Source organism: Boleophthalmus pectinirostris, unplaced genomic scaffold (genome assembly GCF_026225935.1).
Source record: "Boleophthalmus pectinirostris isolate CB_2022bp ecotype Guang Dong unplaced genomic scaffold, ASM2622593v1 HiC_scaffold_17, whole genome shotgun sequence".
NCBI lineage: Eukaryota > Metazoa > Chordata > Actinopteri > Gobiiformes > Gobiidae > Boleophthalmus > Boleophthalmus pectinirostris.
This window is the reverse complement of record NW_026571115.1, coordinates 28,628,610-28,648,889: the sequence shown is the minus strand read 5'-3', so window position 1 is coordinate 28,648,889 and position 20,280 is coordinate 28,628,610. Positions and strand designations below refer to the sequence as shown.

Below are 20,280 nucleotides of genomic sequence, written 5' to 3'. Positions count from 1 at the left end.
TGCACAGTCACAGAGGCTGGTTGTGTCAGTGTCTCACACTTCACACCTGTAGAGGACAGAAATGTGTTGAGGAGATACTTCAATAACAGGAGCATTGTGTGTAAGTGGAGCTGATGTTGAGTGTGAAAGAGAAAAACTCACAGATCAGACAGAGAGCAGCCCACAGCAGAGTGAGTGTGTCCATCCTGAGACTGCACATGTGAGCGAGGAGGAGCAGCAGCACACTATGTACTGTACACACATTTACATCTGCTCTGCATACACTCCTCCTCTCACTCACACATACAAATCCTCTATGAGTAACAATAAAGTAGTCAAGGTCAGAGAAATTGTCATAATATTCAGTTGTGTATTGCACTAATCAATCATCATTTGTTTTTATCATATCACAAGTTTAATTAATTTAATACTAAGAAAATAATAAGATCTATGGTGAGCCAGACTTTTTCATTAAAAAGCACAAACACAGGCCCCATTAACATATTGTATTTTGTCAACAATGTTTAGAAAATATTTGCCTATAATCAACTACTAAAAGTCGTAATTTACCAAAAGAAGTTTTTTTTGTTTTGTTTTTTGTTTTTACTTGAGTTGGAATTATACTTCAGTTAATGTCATCAGCTTGTATGATTTTGGCACTATTAGCACTTACAGCATAAAGAACAATTTGAGTGCATTTTAGATTTCGACTACTCTTTATCAACTGTTCATTTTGTTACAACTATGGACAGAATTTCACTTTTATTAAACTATTAAGATTCAACAAGTCCTTGTATTATTGAAACTTATTGCACTAGTTGTTTCCATATTTAAACTTGTTAACATGTTAATATTAGTAATAATTACTCATTACTAGTTAGTAATTACAGAGGAATTTATTGAAAGGTCATTCCAAGATGTAGTATTCTTTTACCATTAGTTTCTAACACTACAATACTGATATTATCTGCAAATGTAGTCTGAGGTCATAACACTGTTCTGTATATGTGTATGATGCATATAGTTGAATAGCCTGTTGTGCTTTACTCTCTGTTAGGGGCTGACTCTGTGTTTTTGTACAGCTCTGCTGTTGCTCTGAGTCACTGTGGACGCACACAGTAATAAACAGCTGAGTCTTCAGGCTGTAGCCTCTGTCCTTGAATAGTCACTGTTCCTGCAGACGTGTCTCTACTCAGACTGAACTTGTTCTTCAGAGCATCGTTCTGTCTTAGACCACCTCCTCCCCACTGATGGAAAATCCACTCCAGTTTGCCCTCTCTCTGTCTGATCCAGCCTGCAGCATAGCTGCTGTCAGTGAGAGAGTAACCAGAGACCTGACAGCTGATGGTCAGAGTCTGAGCAGGCTGCAGCAGCACTGAGCCTGGCTGGAGGAGCTCCACACAGTCCACTGTACCTGTGGAAAGACAACATCATCATCACACTCATTCTCCTACAGGGGGCGCTGCTGTGAAGGTCAGGAAGTGTTCTCACAGGAAGCAGCTGCCAGCAGCAGGAGCACAGCCACAGACAACATGACTCAAGTGTGTCTGTCCCTCTCTCCACTCACCTTATATCACTCTGGGATTTGCATATGCATGAATACACCAGTGTTTTTTTGTTAATTATGCCATGTTATAAATCCCTTCTAATTCACAAGTGATTCATGCATGTATGAGTCATTTTTATTCTCTGGCAATGAGAGACCATTGCTCTGAAAATCCACAGCCATTAATATGCTCTACTCTTATTTTGTTATAACTTTGGTGAGGATAAAATAACAATGATTTATTTAATGGTTACTGTATAAAGAGTTCTTTCATAGTAACATGGGATTTTGCATTTGTTCTTTTTAATAAACAACACTGTTTTGGCAGTAAAAAAGCTGCACCAGGATGTGACGTAAACATATAACACTGCTTTTATATTTGTATTATTTATTGGATTTTCAGATCACTAAGAGATCATTATTTACTTTAGTGGAGTTTTTGTTCAGCTCCTCCATGTGACTCTCTCACTGTGCTTCTCGGGCACAGTAGTACACAGCCGTGTCCTCAGTCTGGAGGTTGTTCATCTGCAGATACAGCTGGTTTCTGCTGTTGTCTCTGGAGATGGTGAACCTGCCTTTCACTGACTCAGAATAATAAATATTGACCCCTCTGCTGCCAATGAAAGCCAGCCACTGCAGCCCCTTCCCAGGAGCCTGTCTGATCCAGTTCATGTTATAGTTGCTAAATGTGAACCCAGATGTTGTACAGGTCAGTCTGTGGGACTCTCCTGGTCTTTTCACAGCTGGACCAGATTCAGTCAGAGTCTGAGCAAAGACACCTGTGGAAACAAGCCAAAACTGTATTCAAATTCATCCTGCTGTCATTTACCAGTATTAGTCCAGAGCAACAGTTCACCTGTCCAGTATGTGACAAACACAAGTGCTGTCCTGTAGTCCATTTTGTTCAAGTGTCCACGGCTCTTGATTACTGTTGACACAGAGTTAAATAGAGGAAAGGATTTCAGGTTTGCATTGGTTCCTCCCCAAAGATTATATATCGCCACACGTTTTGGTTATAAAAATAGATGGTGGCAGGGTGGATGTTTGTATAAACAGAACATTCAAATAAAAATGAACCACTAATACAGTGGGTTCTTTGTGCTGGAGTCAGACACTACTGTAATGAAAGGAAAGAAATACATTTGGAACCTCTAAGTTTGTTTAAGCTGCTTATGGTTCCTGCAAAAATAAAAAGGAAAAATGTAATCTGTTAAAATTGTAATAGCTGGTAAGTAGAAAAAGAATCATAATTTTACATGTATTTATATTCTGGGATAAAAAAATGCTACTTTTTTTTAACAACTGCTGTCATAAGTCATGAAGAGGTCGACTATTTTGGCACAGTAATACAGCACAGTGTCCTCTGTCCTCAGACCGCTCATCTGCAGATACACCTGGCTGCTGGAGTCGTCTCTGGAGATGGTGAAGCGTCCCTCCACTGACTTGGAGTAGTAGATTGGAGAATTGGATGTGCACATGTATGAAATCCACTCCAGACCTTTACCTTGAGCCTGTCTGATCCAGTTCCATGGACAGCTGCTGTCTTCAAAAAAAGTCTAACCCAGAGGTACTACATGTGAGTCTATGGGATTCTCCAGGACATTTGATGGCTGATCCAGACTCAGTTATGGACCAAGCATGAACAATATTGAAAAAGCACACAGCACACAGCAGTATATGTAAATCACTTTGAATTACTTTGTGTATGAACAAGGCATGGGCATTTGATTACATTTTCTTAATCATGTAATGTTTTTATATTAACATTATCATCATTATTATTACTATCTGCACTACTAATCTGCATGAATAAACTCAACTTTACGAATTATAAACCATAACCACTATAGAACCACATCAGCCTGTTTGAGATTATAATGTGTTTAATGCAGCAACAAAATATCTCAGGTGGGTAATGTTATTTTACTCTTTAAATAAATTATATAATTTGAAATTCCAAATGAGCTGATTTTACATTTGGGCTAAGGTTGTTCGCTGCGACAGAAGCACAGAACAGACTCAGAACACCCCTCTGTCACAGAAAAAAAACATAATCCACTGAGTCGTGTCAGTTCGTGTATCATTCATTCATTTCTTTTTCATTATTAAACCAACAATAAGAAAACGAAAAAACAACAGTTTTCTTCATTATTTGTCTCCAAAACCAAAATGAAAAAAACAGATAACGATCAGTTTTTTCAGTTTTCGATTTTGGAATTGGAAAAAACAGATAACGGCCGTTTCCCATTTACGTGACTTCCGTGACTATGATGTCAGACTTTTGCATCACATACGGACTGAACCAGGACTGAACCAGGACTGATCCAGGACCGGGACCAGACCGGGACCAGACCGGAGGCTTAGAGCCCCCGGCAGGGCCGGAGCTCGAAGCTGAGGCTCGGAGTCAAAGCTCGGAGTTCGCTCTGGTCCCAGTCTCAGTCTCGGTCTCAGTTCTGCTCTGGTCCCAGTCCTGGATCAGTCCTGGTTCAGTCCATATGTGGTGCAAAATCTGACATCGCAGTCATGGGAGTCCTGTAAACGGGAAATGGCCATTATCCATTTTTTTTCCATTCTTCATTTAAACACAAAATTGAAAACTGAAAAAACTAATCATTATCTGTTTTTTCATTTTGGTTTTGGAGACAAATAATGAAGAAAACTTTAGTTTTTTTCGTTTTCTTATTTTTGGTTTTATATTGAAAAACAAATGAACGAATGATGCACGGATTTGTGTCCTTTAGTCCGACAGAATCTGAACCGCATCAGCACACAATAGCGAGTTGTTTTATGAGTGCTTAGTTTATGTAATTAGCGATGCAGTTTTAAGTTCAGTTTCTGTAAAACCTAAACAAAGCTGTGTGGGTAGGGAAGGCTTGCGGACACATAAACGACCTGTCTGGAGGCAGATTGTTTCTGATACAATGATACGGTGATTTGTTTCATTGTAAACATAACCATAATCAGATATCAGGTCAGGGTTAAACTTCCAAATTGCTCTTGTTTTTATTCACTGTCAAAACAAGCTGTACACATCCTACATGCAGATGAGACATGAGCCACTCAGATCATAGGATTTATACAACATGTGTCAATCTAATGGTTCAGTTTCATAGTTACAATGAAAAACGGAGCATGCTAATAACAGCATCTATGAACAAGATTACTGCGTGCTAAAGCTAACAATTACTCAAGTTACAGAACTACAACAATGATACGAGCAAAGCAAAGGAAACTTACGTCTTCAGCAACAATATCTCCAGATCTGTGTCACTCCTTCTCTTTCCTTGAGCTGTGTTATTCCTCAAACTCCTTCCTCACATTGACTCCTGTGAGCTCGACTCTGTTTGATTCACATTTTGTTTTCCTTGCGTCCTCGGACAAAGACTTCCTCTGTCTCTTAGCTGGTTGTGCCATGGCTGAAACAAAAAGGGGTGTGTTGCAGCTCGGTTACCTGTGTATGTGTTGAAGTGACTTAGCTCTCGTGAAAACAGACTCCTGAGAGCTGTCAATGAGTCGGTGGTAACAAAGTTGCATGTCTGTTTTTTCTGCCCAGAGACAGCTGGGAGAGCCACTGTACCCTTCAAACATCTCAAAATGTCATGATCTAACCATCAGAGGGTCTTTGAAAGGCACTAATTTAGGTAAAAATGTTACTTAGTTCTGCTTTAAAAGAATAAACTAGAACAGCTCATATAAAGAGTGGACAATTTGCAAATAATGTCTCTCTGTGCTGCACTCAGTAAATATTGTGATGGTAGACTATATAATAATGACTCAGTTGAGAATCTCCAAATGGTTTTTGCAATAATAGTTTAGACAGTACGTTTCTGATCATTTGAACTGAGATTAAAAAAAAAAAAAAAAAAAAAAAAAGGTAGTTTTCTTAACAGAAAACCATTTTCATGTTAAAATCATACATCCATTTATATTTATGGGTATAAATAAAAATGAAAGGTTGAATCATGTAGCATCAAGTTCTTTTTTTTTTGTGGCATTAATGCTGAAATTGGTGATGCATCTGACTGTTTTTAGTCAGTAGAGAAGAGCACAGTGAACAGAGGAAGTAGTTTTTGTCCCAGTGCTCTGTTATTCTGTCTAACAGTGTGCGTCTTCCTGGCACAGTAATACAGCCCAGTGTCCTCTGTCCTCAGACCGCTCATCTGCAGATACACCTGGCTGCTGGACTCATTTCTGGAGATGGTGAAGCGTCCCTCCATTGACTTGGAGTAGTAGATTGGAGAACTGTCTGTGCTGATATATGCAATCCACTCCAGACCTTTACCTGGAGCCTGTCTCACCCAGTTCCACCCATAGCTACTAAAGCTTAACCCAGAGGAAGTACATGTGAGTCTATGGGATTCTCCAGGACGTTCGATGGCTGAACCAGACTCTGTTATGGACCAAGCATGAACAATATTGAAAAGGCACGCGGCACACAGCAGTATAATGAAGTGTGTAACAGCCATTGTAGCACAGTGCTGCTGTCAACAGTGTGGTTCTCATTTATATATCAGCTTTACTCAAGCTCCTCCCACTATCCAAACTATGACCATAAACCCAAATTTATGAAAAACATGAATGAAAAGTAAATATTTAAATATGTATTTACATATTCCATAATCAGTCCTGGAGGCTGAATATCGGAGGTCATACATTGCAGAAAATAAGCAATTATCTTAAAAGAATCTCAGATGAGGGAATTAAACAAAACATCTTCAACTCCATATGATTTTGATTCAGAACAGTTCAGTTTACACCTCTTTGTACGTATGTATAAATATGTCAGGAATTTAGATGTTCTTGAATGTTTCATGTTTTTGTCATGGTGTTTTTCACTGTGGTTGCTCCATATACACAGTGACACACCTCTGCACATAAACACCCTGTCTGTCTGTCTGTCTGTTTCACTGTGAAACAAACCTACTTTTGGCCACACAGACACCTCAAACATTGGTGTCAAAAAAAAAAAAAAAAAAACTGACAAAAACAAATACAAACTTTTTTGTGAAAACTGAAACATACTGCGACACTTTTGAACTTGGTTTGTAATAAGAAGTGAAAGTGTCTGATCAACTTGGCCTTTCCTCATTAGAGCAATAAAGAGCACCAGGTCTGTAGCTGCTACCACAGTGAGGAGTGAAGCAGTTCAAGTAAGAATTAAACACAGGAGTCGTGTTTTGCAGTTTTAATGCACACTGTGGAGTCACTGTAACTGCTGCTCAACTGTGGCTCAGGAGGATTTTAGTATTAATCAAATTTCTCTGCAAAAGTAAATGACCTAATACAAGCACAAATCAAGAAACGTTAGATTTAAAATAGCTATATTACTGTAGCAAAAGAAACATTCAGAAATGAAGAAGCTGCTTGGATGAAAACTCAAAAAGCTTTCGTCCAGCTGACAAAATATATTTTTTCTTTTGCTATGGATCCTACCTGGATGACTGACGAATTAAACAAACATCTTATTACTAATTTATAATAACTCATATATACTAAGACTTAAATAATTAATTAGTAAACAAATACTTAATTCACAATAAACAAATTGTTAATATACTATTTACTCAATATGTTTTAAATGTTTATTTGTGTTTATGTTTTATTAATCTGCATTTATTATAAAGTGTGACTCAGTATTTTAGACCACATGCACTTAAAGCTTCAGTGATATTTTGCTGTGTATAGGGCAACTCCTCTGGTTGTTATTGTGAATGGCACCCTTTAATGTTTTTGTACAGTTGTAGATATACTTTGTGTCACTGTGCTTCTCGGGCACAGTAGTACACAGCCGTGTCCTCAGTCTGGAGGTTGTTCATCTGCAGATACAGCTGGTTTCTGCTGTTGTCTCTGGAGATGGTGAACCTGCCTTTCACTGACTCAGAGTAACCAGTGCTCCCACCGCTCCATATTTGAGCCAGCCACTGCGGTCCCTTCCCAGGAGCCTGTCTGATCCAGCACATGTGATTGCTGCTCACTGTTAACCCTGATACTGTACAGGTCAGTCTGTGGGACTCTCCTGGTCTTTTCACAGCTGGATCAGATTCAGTCAGAGTCTGAGCAAAGACACCTGTGGAAACAAGCCAAAACTGTATTCAAATTCATCCTGCTGTCATTTACCAGTATTAGTCCAGAGCAACAGTTCACCTGTCCAGTATGTGACAAACACAAGTGCTGTCCTGTAGTCCATTTTGTTCAAGTGTCCACGGCTCTGTTTCCTCTCCACACAGAGTTAAATAGAGGAGAGGATTTCAGGTTTGCATTGGCTCCTCCCCAGTGACAATTGTTGATACATGTTTGAAGGCTCTGAGGAGTAAATACCCAAGAATTACAGAATACAGTTTGGTTGTTTTGCACGTTTCAAGGACCAGGGCCTGAGCTGCTGCTACACTGAGCAGTGAAGTAGTTCAAATTAGGCTAAAACAATAGTGTAAATTCACCAAACATAATGGCAAACATGTCCTCATTCATTTGAGAGAACGCTGAATCCATCATGCATTTCAGCACATTTGTAGAGTCTAAAACTACATGGTTAACAGGTGTACAGAATATGACCCATAGAGACACAGATATTTCTTGTTTGGAGTTGTAAAAATGTCTTAAAATTCCAGAGTTAAAAACAGGTACAATAATTATCATGAAGTCTAACACAACTTTATTGAGAGTCCATCGTTAAATTAACACTAACAAGAGTCAATCTTCATCTGCAATGGTTTGGACAATAGTGCAGAGGGTGGAGCATCTGTCCCTGGTTATAGTGGCTTTGAAGAGGACAATGACTTCACGTTCATAAATGATTCTCTGTAGTTTTGTTTGTAGCAGGTTTTTGTAGTGGCTTATTTCACTGTGCCCCCCCCACACAGTGACACACACACATGCAAAAACCACTGACTGCTTTCCTGTCCTTCCTGAACATGAGCGCAGGACAAAATACAGGCCTCTTATTCTTAAGTTAGTTTAACATGTTTTTTTTTTATGCCAACTTTTTAACATTATTGTAACATTTAATTGAAATGTTTTGTTATAGAAAGCTTTTTATTGTCACTTTTAGTTTAGTTTTTTTTATTTTTTATTTCATCCTACTCCTTTTGAGCACCAGGTCTCAAATATGTACATGTTTTACCTTGCTCAATTAAATAAATAAATAAATAAATAAATAAATAAACAAAATCATATATCATTGCTGGCTGAAGAGCATCTGACATTTAAAAAAAATCATAGTAAAATTATAGATTTAATAGTTATTATAATAATTAATAATAATTATTATTAATAATAATTAACAATTCATAATAACAATAATAATAATAATGACAACAACAACAACAATAATAATAATAATAATAATAATAATAATAATAATAATAATAATAATAATAATAATAATAATAATAATAATGGAACTGTCCCCTGCAGGTTCCTAAAATTTCACATTATGAATAAAGCCTCATCTCCATCTCAGCCCAGACAATAAAAACTGTTTTATCTTGTAACAAATGACATGTATCTTTCAAATGCTTAAGTATTATATATAAACATTATATTTAAACTTGTCACAGTTCGGGGGTGGTGGACTTTTATGTCATTTCTAATCAAACGGCACCGGTTATTTTGAACAAAGCTTAGATCATTTAGATTTTATAGTGATTTGAAAGGTAAAATATGTATAATATTTGTAACTGCTTGTGGTTGTGATTTTAACATAGAAAAATAAAAATGTCACATTTTGTTGTATTTGTGTTAGAGTGAATGTCCAGTCTGTGTTTGAGAGGAACATCCACAGCAGCTCTTGGTTGGATGTTTTTGTACATGAGCTTCATTCTTCCTGTCACTGTGCTTGTCGGGCACAGTAGTAAACAGCAGTGTCTTCTGCTGTCAGACCTGTGATCTCCATGTACTGGGTGCTGCTGGGGACATTTTCAGTCAGAGTGAAGCGTTGTTGAAAGGCACTGGCATAAGTTGGTTGGTTACGGCCAGTGTACATCCACCCAATCCAGTCGAGCCCTTGTCCTGGTCTCTGTCGTATCCAGTTGCATACTGTTGCTTGTCATAGTATAACCAGATGTAACACAGGACATCTTCACACTTTCTCCAGCTCTTTTCACCAAAGAAGATGGCTGCTCCAGTCTGATCTCTGTCCACACACCTGTACAAAAAACATATATGAATTTAGTATACAAAAACATTTTAAAATCATATTTAAAATATAATAAGTAACCATAATAAATAAATCTTACAGTGGATTGTGGCTATAAATAATAATGCAACTACAATATATTTTGCCATTTTAAAAGATAAGTTGAGTTCAGATCCTGTTGCAGCTGCTAATTCAGTTTGCTGTAGCACAAAATAAGTAAGTGGAGCCAATATAATGAGTGTGCAATTTGCATATACAGTAACTCCCTCTGCTGGACACAGACAATAGTGTAATGGGGAGCACTAAATTAAATTATACATTTGGAACCTCCAAGTATGTTTCATCTTCTGCTCCATCCAAAAAACATTCAGTAAATATTTGATTAAATGAAATCTTGTAATAGTGGTAGTTGGTGAATAGAAAATATTTTTCTTAACAGAATATAACAGTGGTGAATGCAATCAAGTTTGACTGTTGATTTATCAGAACTTATGTCAGGTTTGTTATAGAGGTTTGACAGAATCACTTAACAAAGGAGACATTAAGATAAATCGACTGTAGCCATGTTATAAATGTTTCCTCTTCTAATTTAACCACACAAAGTTGTTTTTAGAGTGATTCATGCATGTTGGAGTCCTCTTTACTGTTATTTAGATAAATCACATCTTCCCCAGTCCCCCTCACACCCCCACTGCTCTGCTCTCACTTTGTTATATCTATACAGTAGACAAAATGAAATAGCAATGATTTCTTTGAAGGTCACTGCACACTCAAGTTCTTTTAATGTTATGCTTGTGTTTGACAGTGAGAAAGCTGTAAAAGAATGTAACATGAAAAAATGATTATACTATTATTACTGTAATTACAAGTTTCATGGATTCATTTCAGACTCTTAACAGATCAGGACTGTCTTTATTTCCAAGGGAGTTTTTGTTCAGCTCCTCCATGTGACTCTCTCACTGTGCTTCTCGGGCACAGTAATACACAGCCGTGTCCTCAGTCTGGAGGTTGTTCATCTGCAGATACAGCTGGTTTCTGCTGTTGTCTCTGGAGATGGTGAACCTGCCTTTCACTGACTCAGAATAATAAGTAGTGCCCCCACCGCTGCTAATGCGAGCCAGCCACTGCAGTCCCTTCCCAGGAGCCTGTCTGATCCAGCTCATCCAAAAACTGCTAAATGTGAACCCAGATACTGTACAGGTCAGTCTGTGGGACTCTCCTGGTCTTTTCACAGCTGGACCAGATTCAGTCAGAGTCTGAGCAAAGACACCTGTGGAAACAAGCCAAAACTGTATTCAAATTCATCCTGCTGTCATTTACCAGTATTAGTCCAGAGCAACAGTTCACCTGTCCAGTATGTGACAAACACAAGTGCTGTCCTGTAGTCCATTTTGTTCAAGTGTCCACAGCTCTGTTTCCTCTACACACAGAGTTAAATAGAGGAGAGGATTTCAGGTTTGCATTTGCTCCTCCCCAGTGACAATTGTTGATACATGTTTGAAGGCTCTGAGGACTAAATACCCAAGATTTACAGAATACAGTTTGGTTGTTTTGCATGTTTCAAGGACCAGGGCCTGAGCTGCTGCTACACTGAGGAGTGAAGTAGTTCAAATTAGGCTAAAACAATAGTGTAAATTCACCAAACATAATGGCAAACATGTCCTCATTCATTTGAGAGAACGCTGAATCCATCATGCATTTTCATTTGTAGAGTCTAAAACTACATGGTTAACAGGTGTACAGAATATGACCCATGGAGACACACAGATATTTCTTGCTTGGAGTTGTAAAAATGTCTTAAAATTCCATAGTTAAAAACAGGTACAATAATTATCATGACGTCTAACACAACTTTATTGAGAGTCCATCGTTAAATTAACACTAACAAGAGTCAATCTTCATCTGCAATGGTTTGGACAATAGTGCAGAGGGTGGAGCATCTGTCCCTGGTTATAGTGGCTTTGAAGAGGACAATGACTTCACGTTCATAAATGATTCTCTGTAGTTTTGTTTGTAGCAGGTTTTTGTAGTGGCTTATTTCACTGTGCCCCCCCCACAGTGACACACACACATGCAAAAAACCACTGACTGCTTTCCTGTCCTTCCTGAACATGAGCGCAGGACAAAATACAGGCCTCTTATTCTTAAGGTAGTTTAACATGTTTTTTTTTTTTTTATGCCAACTTTTTAACATTATTGTAACATTTAATTGAAATGTTTTGTTATAGAAAACTTTTTATTGTCACTTTTAGTTTAGTTTTTTTTATTTTTTATTTTATCCTACTCCTTTTGAGCACCAGGTCTCAAATATGTACATGTTTTACCTTGCTCAATTAAATAAATAAATAAATAAATAAACAAAATCATATATCATTGCTGGCTGAAGAGCATCTGACACTTAAAAAAATTATAGATTTAATAGTTATTATAATAATTAATTAATAATAATAACAATAATAATAATAATAATAATAATAATAATAATAATAATAATAATAATAATAATAATAATAATAATAATAATAATAATAATAATAATGGAGCTAAAACTGTCCCCTGCAGGTTCCTAAAATTTCACATTATGAATAAAGCCTCATCTCCATCTAAGCCCAGACAATAAAAACAGTTTTATCTTGTAACAAATGACATGTATCTTTCAAATGCTTAAGTATTATATACAAACATTATATTTAAACTTGTCACAGTTCAGGGGTGGTGGACTTTTACGTCATTTCTAATCGAATTGCACCGGTTATTTTGAACAAAGCTTAGATCATTTAGATTTTATAATGATTTGAAAGGTAAAATATGTATAATATTTGTAACTGCTTGTGGTTGTGATTTTAACATAGAAAAATAAAAATGTCACATTTTGTTGTATTTGTGTTAGAGTGAATGTCCAGTCTGTGTTTGAGAGGAACATCCACAGCAGCTCTTGGTTGGATGTTTTTGTACATGAGCTTCATTCTTCCTGTCACTGTGCTTGTCGGGCACAGTAGTAAACAGCAGTGTCTTCTGCTGTCAGACCTGTGATCTCCATGTACTGGGTGCTGCTGGGGACATTTTCAGTCAGAGTGAAGCGTTGTTGAAAGGCACTTGCATAAATAGCAGCATTATTGCCTGTGCTCATTTCTCCAATCCAGTCGAGCCCTTGTCCTGGTCTCTGTCGTATCCAGTGCATGTTGCGGCTTGTCATAGAATAACCAGATGTAACACAGGACATCTTCACACTTTCTCCAGCTCTTTTCAGCAGAGAAGATGGCTGCTCCAGTCTGATCTCTGTCCACACACCTGTACAAGGAAAAAATACATGAATTTAATTTACACTCAAACATGTTCAAATCACAATTCAAATGTCATAATTATTAAAGTCTTACAGTGAATTGTAGCTATAAATAATAATGTTAGTAGAAGATATTTTGCCATTTTGAAAAACAGATTTGTGTTCGATGTTGCAGTTCAATCTGGTTTCTGTGGCACAGAATAACTTAGTGGTGCTTTTAAAGTGTGTATAATTTGCATATACAGTAACTCCCTCTGCTGGACACAGACAGTAATGCTGATTGTAATTTCATTGTTTGTTCTCTCATTCAATGACAACAATCAAACTATAGTTTAATGAAAGATTATGTCATAATTAGTGCTAAACTGGGAACCTTCATGTGTTTCAGATGCTTCTTCTTCTCATAAGACAATTTTAATAGAAACAGTTTTCTTGTGAAAATGTTAAGTTTATTTATATTCATGGAAAACAAGAATATCTGACATCAATTCATTGAGTGTTTATGGTGACAATAGTGATAGTGGAAACATTGCACTATTTTTAGCCAGTAGAGAAGAGCACAGTGAACAGAGGAAGTAGTTTTTGTCCCAGCGCTCTGTGATTCTGTCTCATTGTGTCTCTTCTGGCACAGTAATACAGCGCAGTGTCCTCTGTCCTCAGACCGCTCATCTGCAGATACACCTGGCTGCTGGAGTCGTCTCTGGAGATGGTGAAGCGTCCCTCCACTGACTTGGAGTAGTAGATTGGAGTACTGGCTGTGTGCACTAACGCAATCCACTCCAGACCTTTACCTGGAGCCTGTCTAATCCAATTCCACACAGAGCCACTGAAGTCAAACCCAGAGGTAGTACATGTGAGTCTATGGGATTCTCCAGGATGTTTGTTGGCTGATCCAGACTCTGTTATTGACCAAGCATGAACAATATTGAAAAGGCACACAGCACACAGCAGTATAGTGAAGTGTGTAACAGCCATTGTAGCACAGTGCTGCTGTCAACAGTGTGGTTCTCATTTATATCAGCTTTACTCAAGCTCCTCCCACTATCCAAACTATGACCATAAACCCAAATTTATGAAAAACATGAATGAAAAGTAAATATTTTAAACACACAACCAGTCAAAAGTTCAGACACACTTCTTCATTTTTGCTCTTTCTTTATTTTCATGATTATTTATATTGTGGATTCTCACTGAAAGTATAAAAACTATGAATGAATATATATGGAATGTTGAAAAGAAAAATAACCTTGATATAACTGCAGACTTCTTTTAGAATTTAGATTTTAAAGAGGGCATATTGCACTTCTGTGGGATATTAACCACACATTAACACAACATATTCAGATCAACATGTTACTATTGTTTTTTCAAAAATTCTGTAATCATCAAAAAACAAGGTATTAACTTGTTTTTATAAGTTTCAGTTCAGTTTTTGACGTCCTCCTTTCTCGTTCTTCATTTTACATTCGACTAATGAAACAGCTGCACTTCGCATTTGGTTTGTGAAGTTGTAGTGTTTGTTTTGTGTCATACTTTTCTTTATTAGTGGAAAGTTGTTGTGTGGGAGCATGGGTGACATAGGCTTGTGGGCTGAGCTTTGGATTGGATCGTATTTCCAATCGTAAGGAGGGTTCGAGGCTCGGGAGAGAGCGCTAGATTACTTAAACATGCACGGGTGACATTTAAAATAAGGTTTGCATTGGCTTCTCCCCAAAGTTTATATATCGCCACATGTTTTGGTTATGAAAATAGATGGTGGCAGGATGGTTGGTGGTTTAAACAGAATGCCTTTCAAAACACCCAAAGTGCTTTTAAATTGCATTATTCATTCATTCTTCACACACACAGTTTGTAAACAAGTTTTACATTCTATTTATTTATTGATTTATCATAAAATATAATATATCACCAGGGCTCTTCTATTCTTCAACTTCTTCTAATGCACACGAATAAATGGTGAAAACAGATTTACCTCTCTGTCATCATTTGAAGAGTGCAAACATCAAAATCTTGCATTTCATTTTATTCATGGGTATAAATTGGACATTTTAAGCAGATTCTATCAAATGTTTCCTTTGTGAGAATACTGCTAAAACTGGTAAAACATCCCACTATTTTTAATTTATTGTCTCCTGAAAAAAAAAAAAGTCAGTCATGTTTTTGTCAAGGTGTTTTTCACTGTGGTAGCCTGCTGCCACTATAAACTCACCGTGATCCACCTCTGCACATAAACTCCCCCTGCTGTTTGTCACTATAACTAATGCTGCAACATCAGGAGGATTTCATGATCACTGACACACACACAACTAGAATCTGAACAGACACACACTTGAATCAAATGTGATGTTTTAATTGTTGTTTGTTGTTTCATGTTTGTCTTGTGAATCTAGTTAGTCCATGAATGAGGCAGTTTCTTTTTTTTTTTTTTTATGCACATAAAACAGTGACAAAGGTTATAAACAAATGAAAATGATTTGATCTAAATCTATGAGTCATTGTTCACTGATATGTCTATCTGTAGATGACACACAAACACATGAGAGAGTCACAGGGAGGAGCTGAACAAAAACTACACTGGAAATAAAGACAGTTCTGATCTGTTAGTGGTCTAAATGGATCCATAAAACCAATAAATATTAATACCATTTTCATCTTCTGACGTTACATTCTGTTACAGCTTTCTCACTGTCAAACACAAAACATAACAGTATCCTGAAAGAAATCATTGCTATTTCATTTTGTCCACTATATAGATATAACATAGTAAAAGCAGAGCAGTGGGGGTGTTAGGGGGATGTTTATAGACGCACCGGGACACGGGCTGCATCTGTGGATAAAGTAATATAGAGACTTGAGTTCAGGTTGCATGTTGCTGTGCTGTAGTTGAAGTTTAAAATACTTTAACTATGACCTGAGTATTGCCATATCACAACTCTCCTCTGGTGATTGTAGCTGATGGAAAAACTAACACATATAAAAGAATCTTGGATGAAAGAATGAAACTAAATATTATCAGCTCCATGTGCATTATGATTTTAACTTAGAGTTTGTTTGTTTTTTTGTGGTTTATAGCTCTATAGCTGTAGAAGTATTTCAGGATTGTAGATGCTCCTGCTCTCATGTTTTTGTCATGGTGTTTTTCACTGTGGCCGCTGCTATATGCACAATGATTCACCTCTGCACAGAAACACTGAACTGTCTGTCTGTCACTCTAACTGCTGCTCAGCTCGAGCTCAGGACGATTTCATTATTAGTCTAATTTCACTGTGAAACAACTTTACTAATTCTTAAATTTGTATACATGTTAACTTGCACCAATTTTTAAACTTATTATAGAATTTAACTTAAATGCTAGAAAACTTTTGAAATATTTTTTTCCCCACATTTATGATCATTATCAATATTATTTTAGTTTTTTTTCCTACATACAAATACATTTTTCTGTATTCAGTCTTTTACCTGGTGTCCACACATAGAAAAAGTCTCTCATGTTGCTGTGTGACTGGTTTGCTGTGATGATCACACAGAAGAAGTCATTTGGTCTTCATCCTGAGAAAGAAAAAAGCCTGAATTGACATAATACATGAAGTATAAAATGTCTGACTTAAGATCATATCATGTTTATTGTCTTTGTCATTGTCAGATGAACAATTCTTCCTGATCCCAACTCATTATGGACCAAGCAGCACATATGGGATAAACTGATAAACTGTGCATAGGACGCCCTCTCTGGTACTTACTGTGAATTGCACTCTTTACTGTTTTTGTACAGCTCTACATATACTTTGTGTGACTGTGATTCTCGAGCACAGTAGTACACTGCAGTGTCTCCAGGCTGCATGTTCTGTCCATTCAGAGTCACTGTGTTACTGGAGGAATCTACATTTAAACTGAATTTGCTCTTCAGTGAATCTTTATGGTGAGTGCCTCCTGTGTATTTCATTCCAATCCACTCCAGGCCTTTCCCAGCAGGCTGTCTGATCCATGCTGTCCAGTAGCTGCTAACAGAGTATGAGACAGTACAGGGGATGGTGAGAGTGTGTCCTGGCTGCACAGTCACAGAGGCTGGCTGTGTCAGTGTCTCACACTTCACACCTGTGGAGGACAGAAATGTGTTGAGGAGATGCTTCAATAACAGGAGCATTGTGTGGAAGTGGAGCTGATGTTGAGTGTGAAAGAGGAAAACTCACAGATCAGACAGAGAGCAGCCCACAGCAGAGTGAGTGTGTCCATCCTGAGACTGCACATGTGAGCGAGGAGGAGCAGCAACACACTATGTACTGTACACACATTTACATCTGCTCTGCATACACTCCTCCTCTCACTCAGTCACACAGTCATGGAAAAGGACCAATAGTGTATAAATTGTATATGCATCTGCTCAGAGGAATTTTCATAATATTAATTTAACATCATGTTTATTATATGATAAGTTGACTTTTTATTGCTAAGCAAATACTAGTTGAAAAGAAGATTTTTTTTTTCTTTGTAATTGAATTTTCTTTTTTTTTTCTTTTTTGAAATTATAGTTTGTTCATTGTCAGCAGCATGTGTGTGATCTTGTTTAGCTTTAACAGAAATAAAAATGATATGAGTCAGAACATTTTGGAACCAGACAGGACTGCCTTTATCACCTGTTCATTTTGTCTCGACAATGAACATTACATTACTTACATTTTAGTGAAATATTGAGATTAAACAAGTTATCATATTATTGAAACTTATTACAGTTGTTGCTTTCATCACTCTAATATGTCTCATAATGCTGTTATGTAAAAAGAACAAACTTGTTAAATGTTTTATTTCTAACATGTTTTAAAATGTATTTCAATATAAAGAGAGTGGGAGTGGATGCTCTCTAAGAATTTACATCTCGTTTTTAAGTATTTGCTTATTGCAAGAAAAACTGTCAATGTTGTCATCTTTTCAACAATATCAGCTATTCCAAACTGACTTCTATGACTTAGAAATATTCAATATGAATGTATGACTAAAATTATGTTTAGGATGCTTTATGAATTCATCATTTTAGTATTAGACTAGAGTTGGTCTTAAATGCCACTTCAGTTGTCATAATCACAGAGAAATTTACTGAAAGATTACTAACCTGCTAACATGTACTTCTGTGTTATACTTCTGTTCTGTATATGTGTATGATGTATATATTTGAATAGCCTGTTGTGCTTTACTCTCTGTTAGGGGCTGACTCTGTGTTTTTGTACAGCTCTGCTGTTGCTCTGAGTCACTGTGGACGCACACAGTAATAAACAGCTGAGTCTTCAGGCTGCAGCCTCTGTCCTTGAATAGTCACTGTTCCTGCAGACGTGTCTCTGCTCAGACTGAACTTGTTCTTCAGAGCATCGTTCTGTACTAGACCACTTGTTCCCCACTGATAGAAAATCCACTCCAGTTTGCCCTCTCTCTGTCTGATCCAGCCTGTGGCATAGCTGCTGTCAGTGAGAGAGTAACCAGAGACCCGACAGCTGATGGTCAGAGTCTGAGCAGGCTGCAGCAGCACTGAGCCTGGCTGGAGGAGCTCCACACAGTCCACTGTACCTGTGGAAAGACAACATCATCATCACACTCATTCTCCTACAGGGGCGCTGCTGTGAAGGTCAGGAAGTGTTCTCACAGGAAGCAGCTGCCAGCAGCAGGAGCACAGCCACAGACAACATGACTCAAGTGTGTCTGTCCCTCTCTCCACTCACCTTATATCACTCTGGGATTTGCATATGCATGAATACACCAGTACAGATTTTACTACACACAACTGTGTCATTGGTTAAATCTATCTAGTTTGAAGTTAATTCAAAGTATTAATTCACTCTGTTTGTCTTTTTAAAGGAGGCATGTTATGCCAGTATGACTTTTATGAATGTTTCAGTTTTAAAATAGTTATATTATTATAGCAAAAGAAACATTCAGAACTGAAGAAGCTGCTTGGATGAAAACTCTAAAAGCTTTTGTCAAGTTGATAGAATTGATTTTTTTCTTTTACAATGGATCCTTCTTGGACGACTGAAATAATACATAACACTTGTATTTCAAGATACCCAAAGATGCTTTACATGAGAAGACAAACAACGACAAACAAGAGAAAAAGACAGTTAATGAAAGTTTTTTTTTTTTTTTTTTCTTAAAGAGATGGGTTTTCAGGGCTTTTTTAAACATGAGGAGTGTGGGTGAGTCTCTGATGTGTTTGGGTAGTGAGTTCCAGAGGGTGAGGGCAGTAGTGGAGAAGGCCCGGTCGCCCCAGGTCTTATGTTTAGTCCTGGTGGGGGGAGACAGGAGGTTGGTGTCAGCTGATCGGAGGGCACGGGTGGTGCTGTGGTGGTGGAGGAGCTCAGAGAGGTAGGTGGGGGTCAGGTTGTGGAGGGACACAATGGTGAGGAGTGTGAACTGGATGCGCTGGGGGATGGGGACAGGGGTGATGTGTTCAGGGGAGGAGGTGCAGGTGAGGAGGCAGGCAGCAGAGTTCTGGATGTACTGGAGTCTACTGAGGAGTTTGGAGGGTGAACCATAGAGCAGGATATTGCAGTTGTCGAGGCATAAGGTGACAAAGACGTGGATGAGGGTTTGAGCAGACTGAGGGGAGAGGGATGGGCGGAGGCGAGCAATGTTCCGGAGGTGATAGAAAGCAGTTCTGGTGATGTGTTTGACGTGATGTTCAAAGGAAAGGGTCTGGTCAAAGAGGATGCTGAGGTTACAGAGGTGGGAGGAGGAGGAGGGGACTGAAGAGCCATGAATGGAGAGGGTGAAGTTATTGTGAGTTTTGGTGAGTGTTTTGGGGCCGATAATGATGATTTCATTTTTGTTGCAGTTGAGTTGGAGGAAGTTTGACTGTAGCCAGGACTTTATTTCAGAGATGCAGTTTGTGAGGGTGGAATGTGTGGCCAGGGTTATGGTTTTGGTGGACAGGTAGAGTTGGATGTCATCAGCGAAACAATGGAACTGGAGGCTGTGGCGGCAGATTATGTGACCGAGGAGGAGGATGTAGAGCACAGGTGTAAAACATATGGCCTGGGGGCCAGATCCGGCCCTCCAAGACCTTTAATCTGGCCCTTGGCTGGTTTTCTACTAAAATAATTTTATTATATTTTCTATTAAAATATTGGTAATTTTCTGCACCGCTAGCATATCAGCATCTCCAGCGTCTCTGTACGTGGCCCCTCCCACCAGAGCAGCACAAATGAAGACTTGCCTCTTTCCAAACGCTCTTAAAGGACGATCGTTTTGACTGTTGACCGTGACACCCTCATCAGAAAAATGTCAAAAATGAGAAAAGTGGAGCCGAGTGCAGGATTTTACAACAAAAATTGACTTATTCCTATTTGAATA

At 38.0% G+C, this 20,280-nt stretch overlaps 1 protein-coding gene and 3 gene segments (V, D, J or C); all 4 read right to left on the bottom strand.

The window, feature by feature from the left end:
- ighd (immunoglobulin heavy constant delta) overlaps positions 1 to 20,280 on the bottom strand; it is a 96,331-nt gene that overhangs the window by 49,301 nt on the left and 26,750 nt on the right. The window lies entirely within an intron of this gene.
- LOC110156583 (Ig heavy chain V region MC101-like) lies at positions 1,026 to 1,524 on the bottom strand. The segment is given in 2 exon segments: positions 1,026 to 1,393; positions 1,471 to 1,524. Coding segments are annotated over 2 exon segments (357 nt in total).
- LOC129408557 (Ig heavy chain V region 23-like) lies at positions 12,215 to 13,126 on the bottom strand. The segment is given in 2 exon segments: positions 12,215 to 12,950; positions 13,037 to 13,126. Coding segments are annotated over 2 exon segments (366 nt in total).
- LOC129408562 (Ig heavy chain V region PJ14-like) lies at positions 18,168 to 18,628 on the bottom strand. The segment is given in 2 exon segments: positions 18,168 to 18,498; positions 18,575 to 18,628. Coding segments are annotated over 2 exon segments (357 nt in total).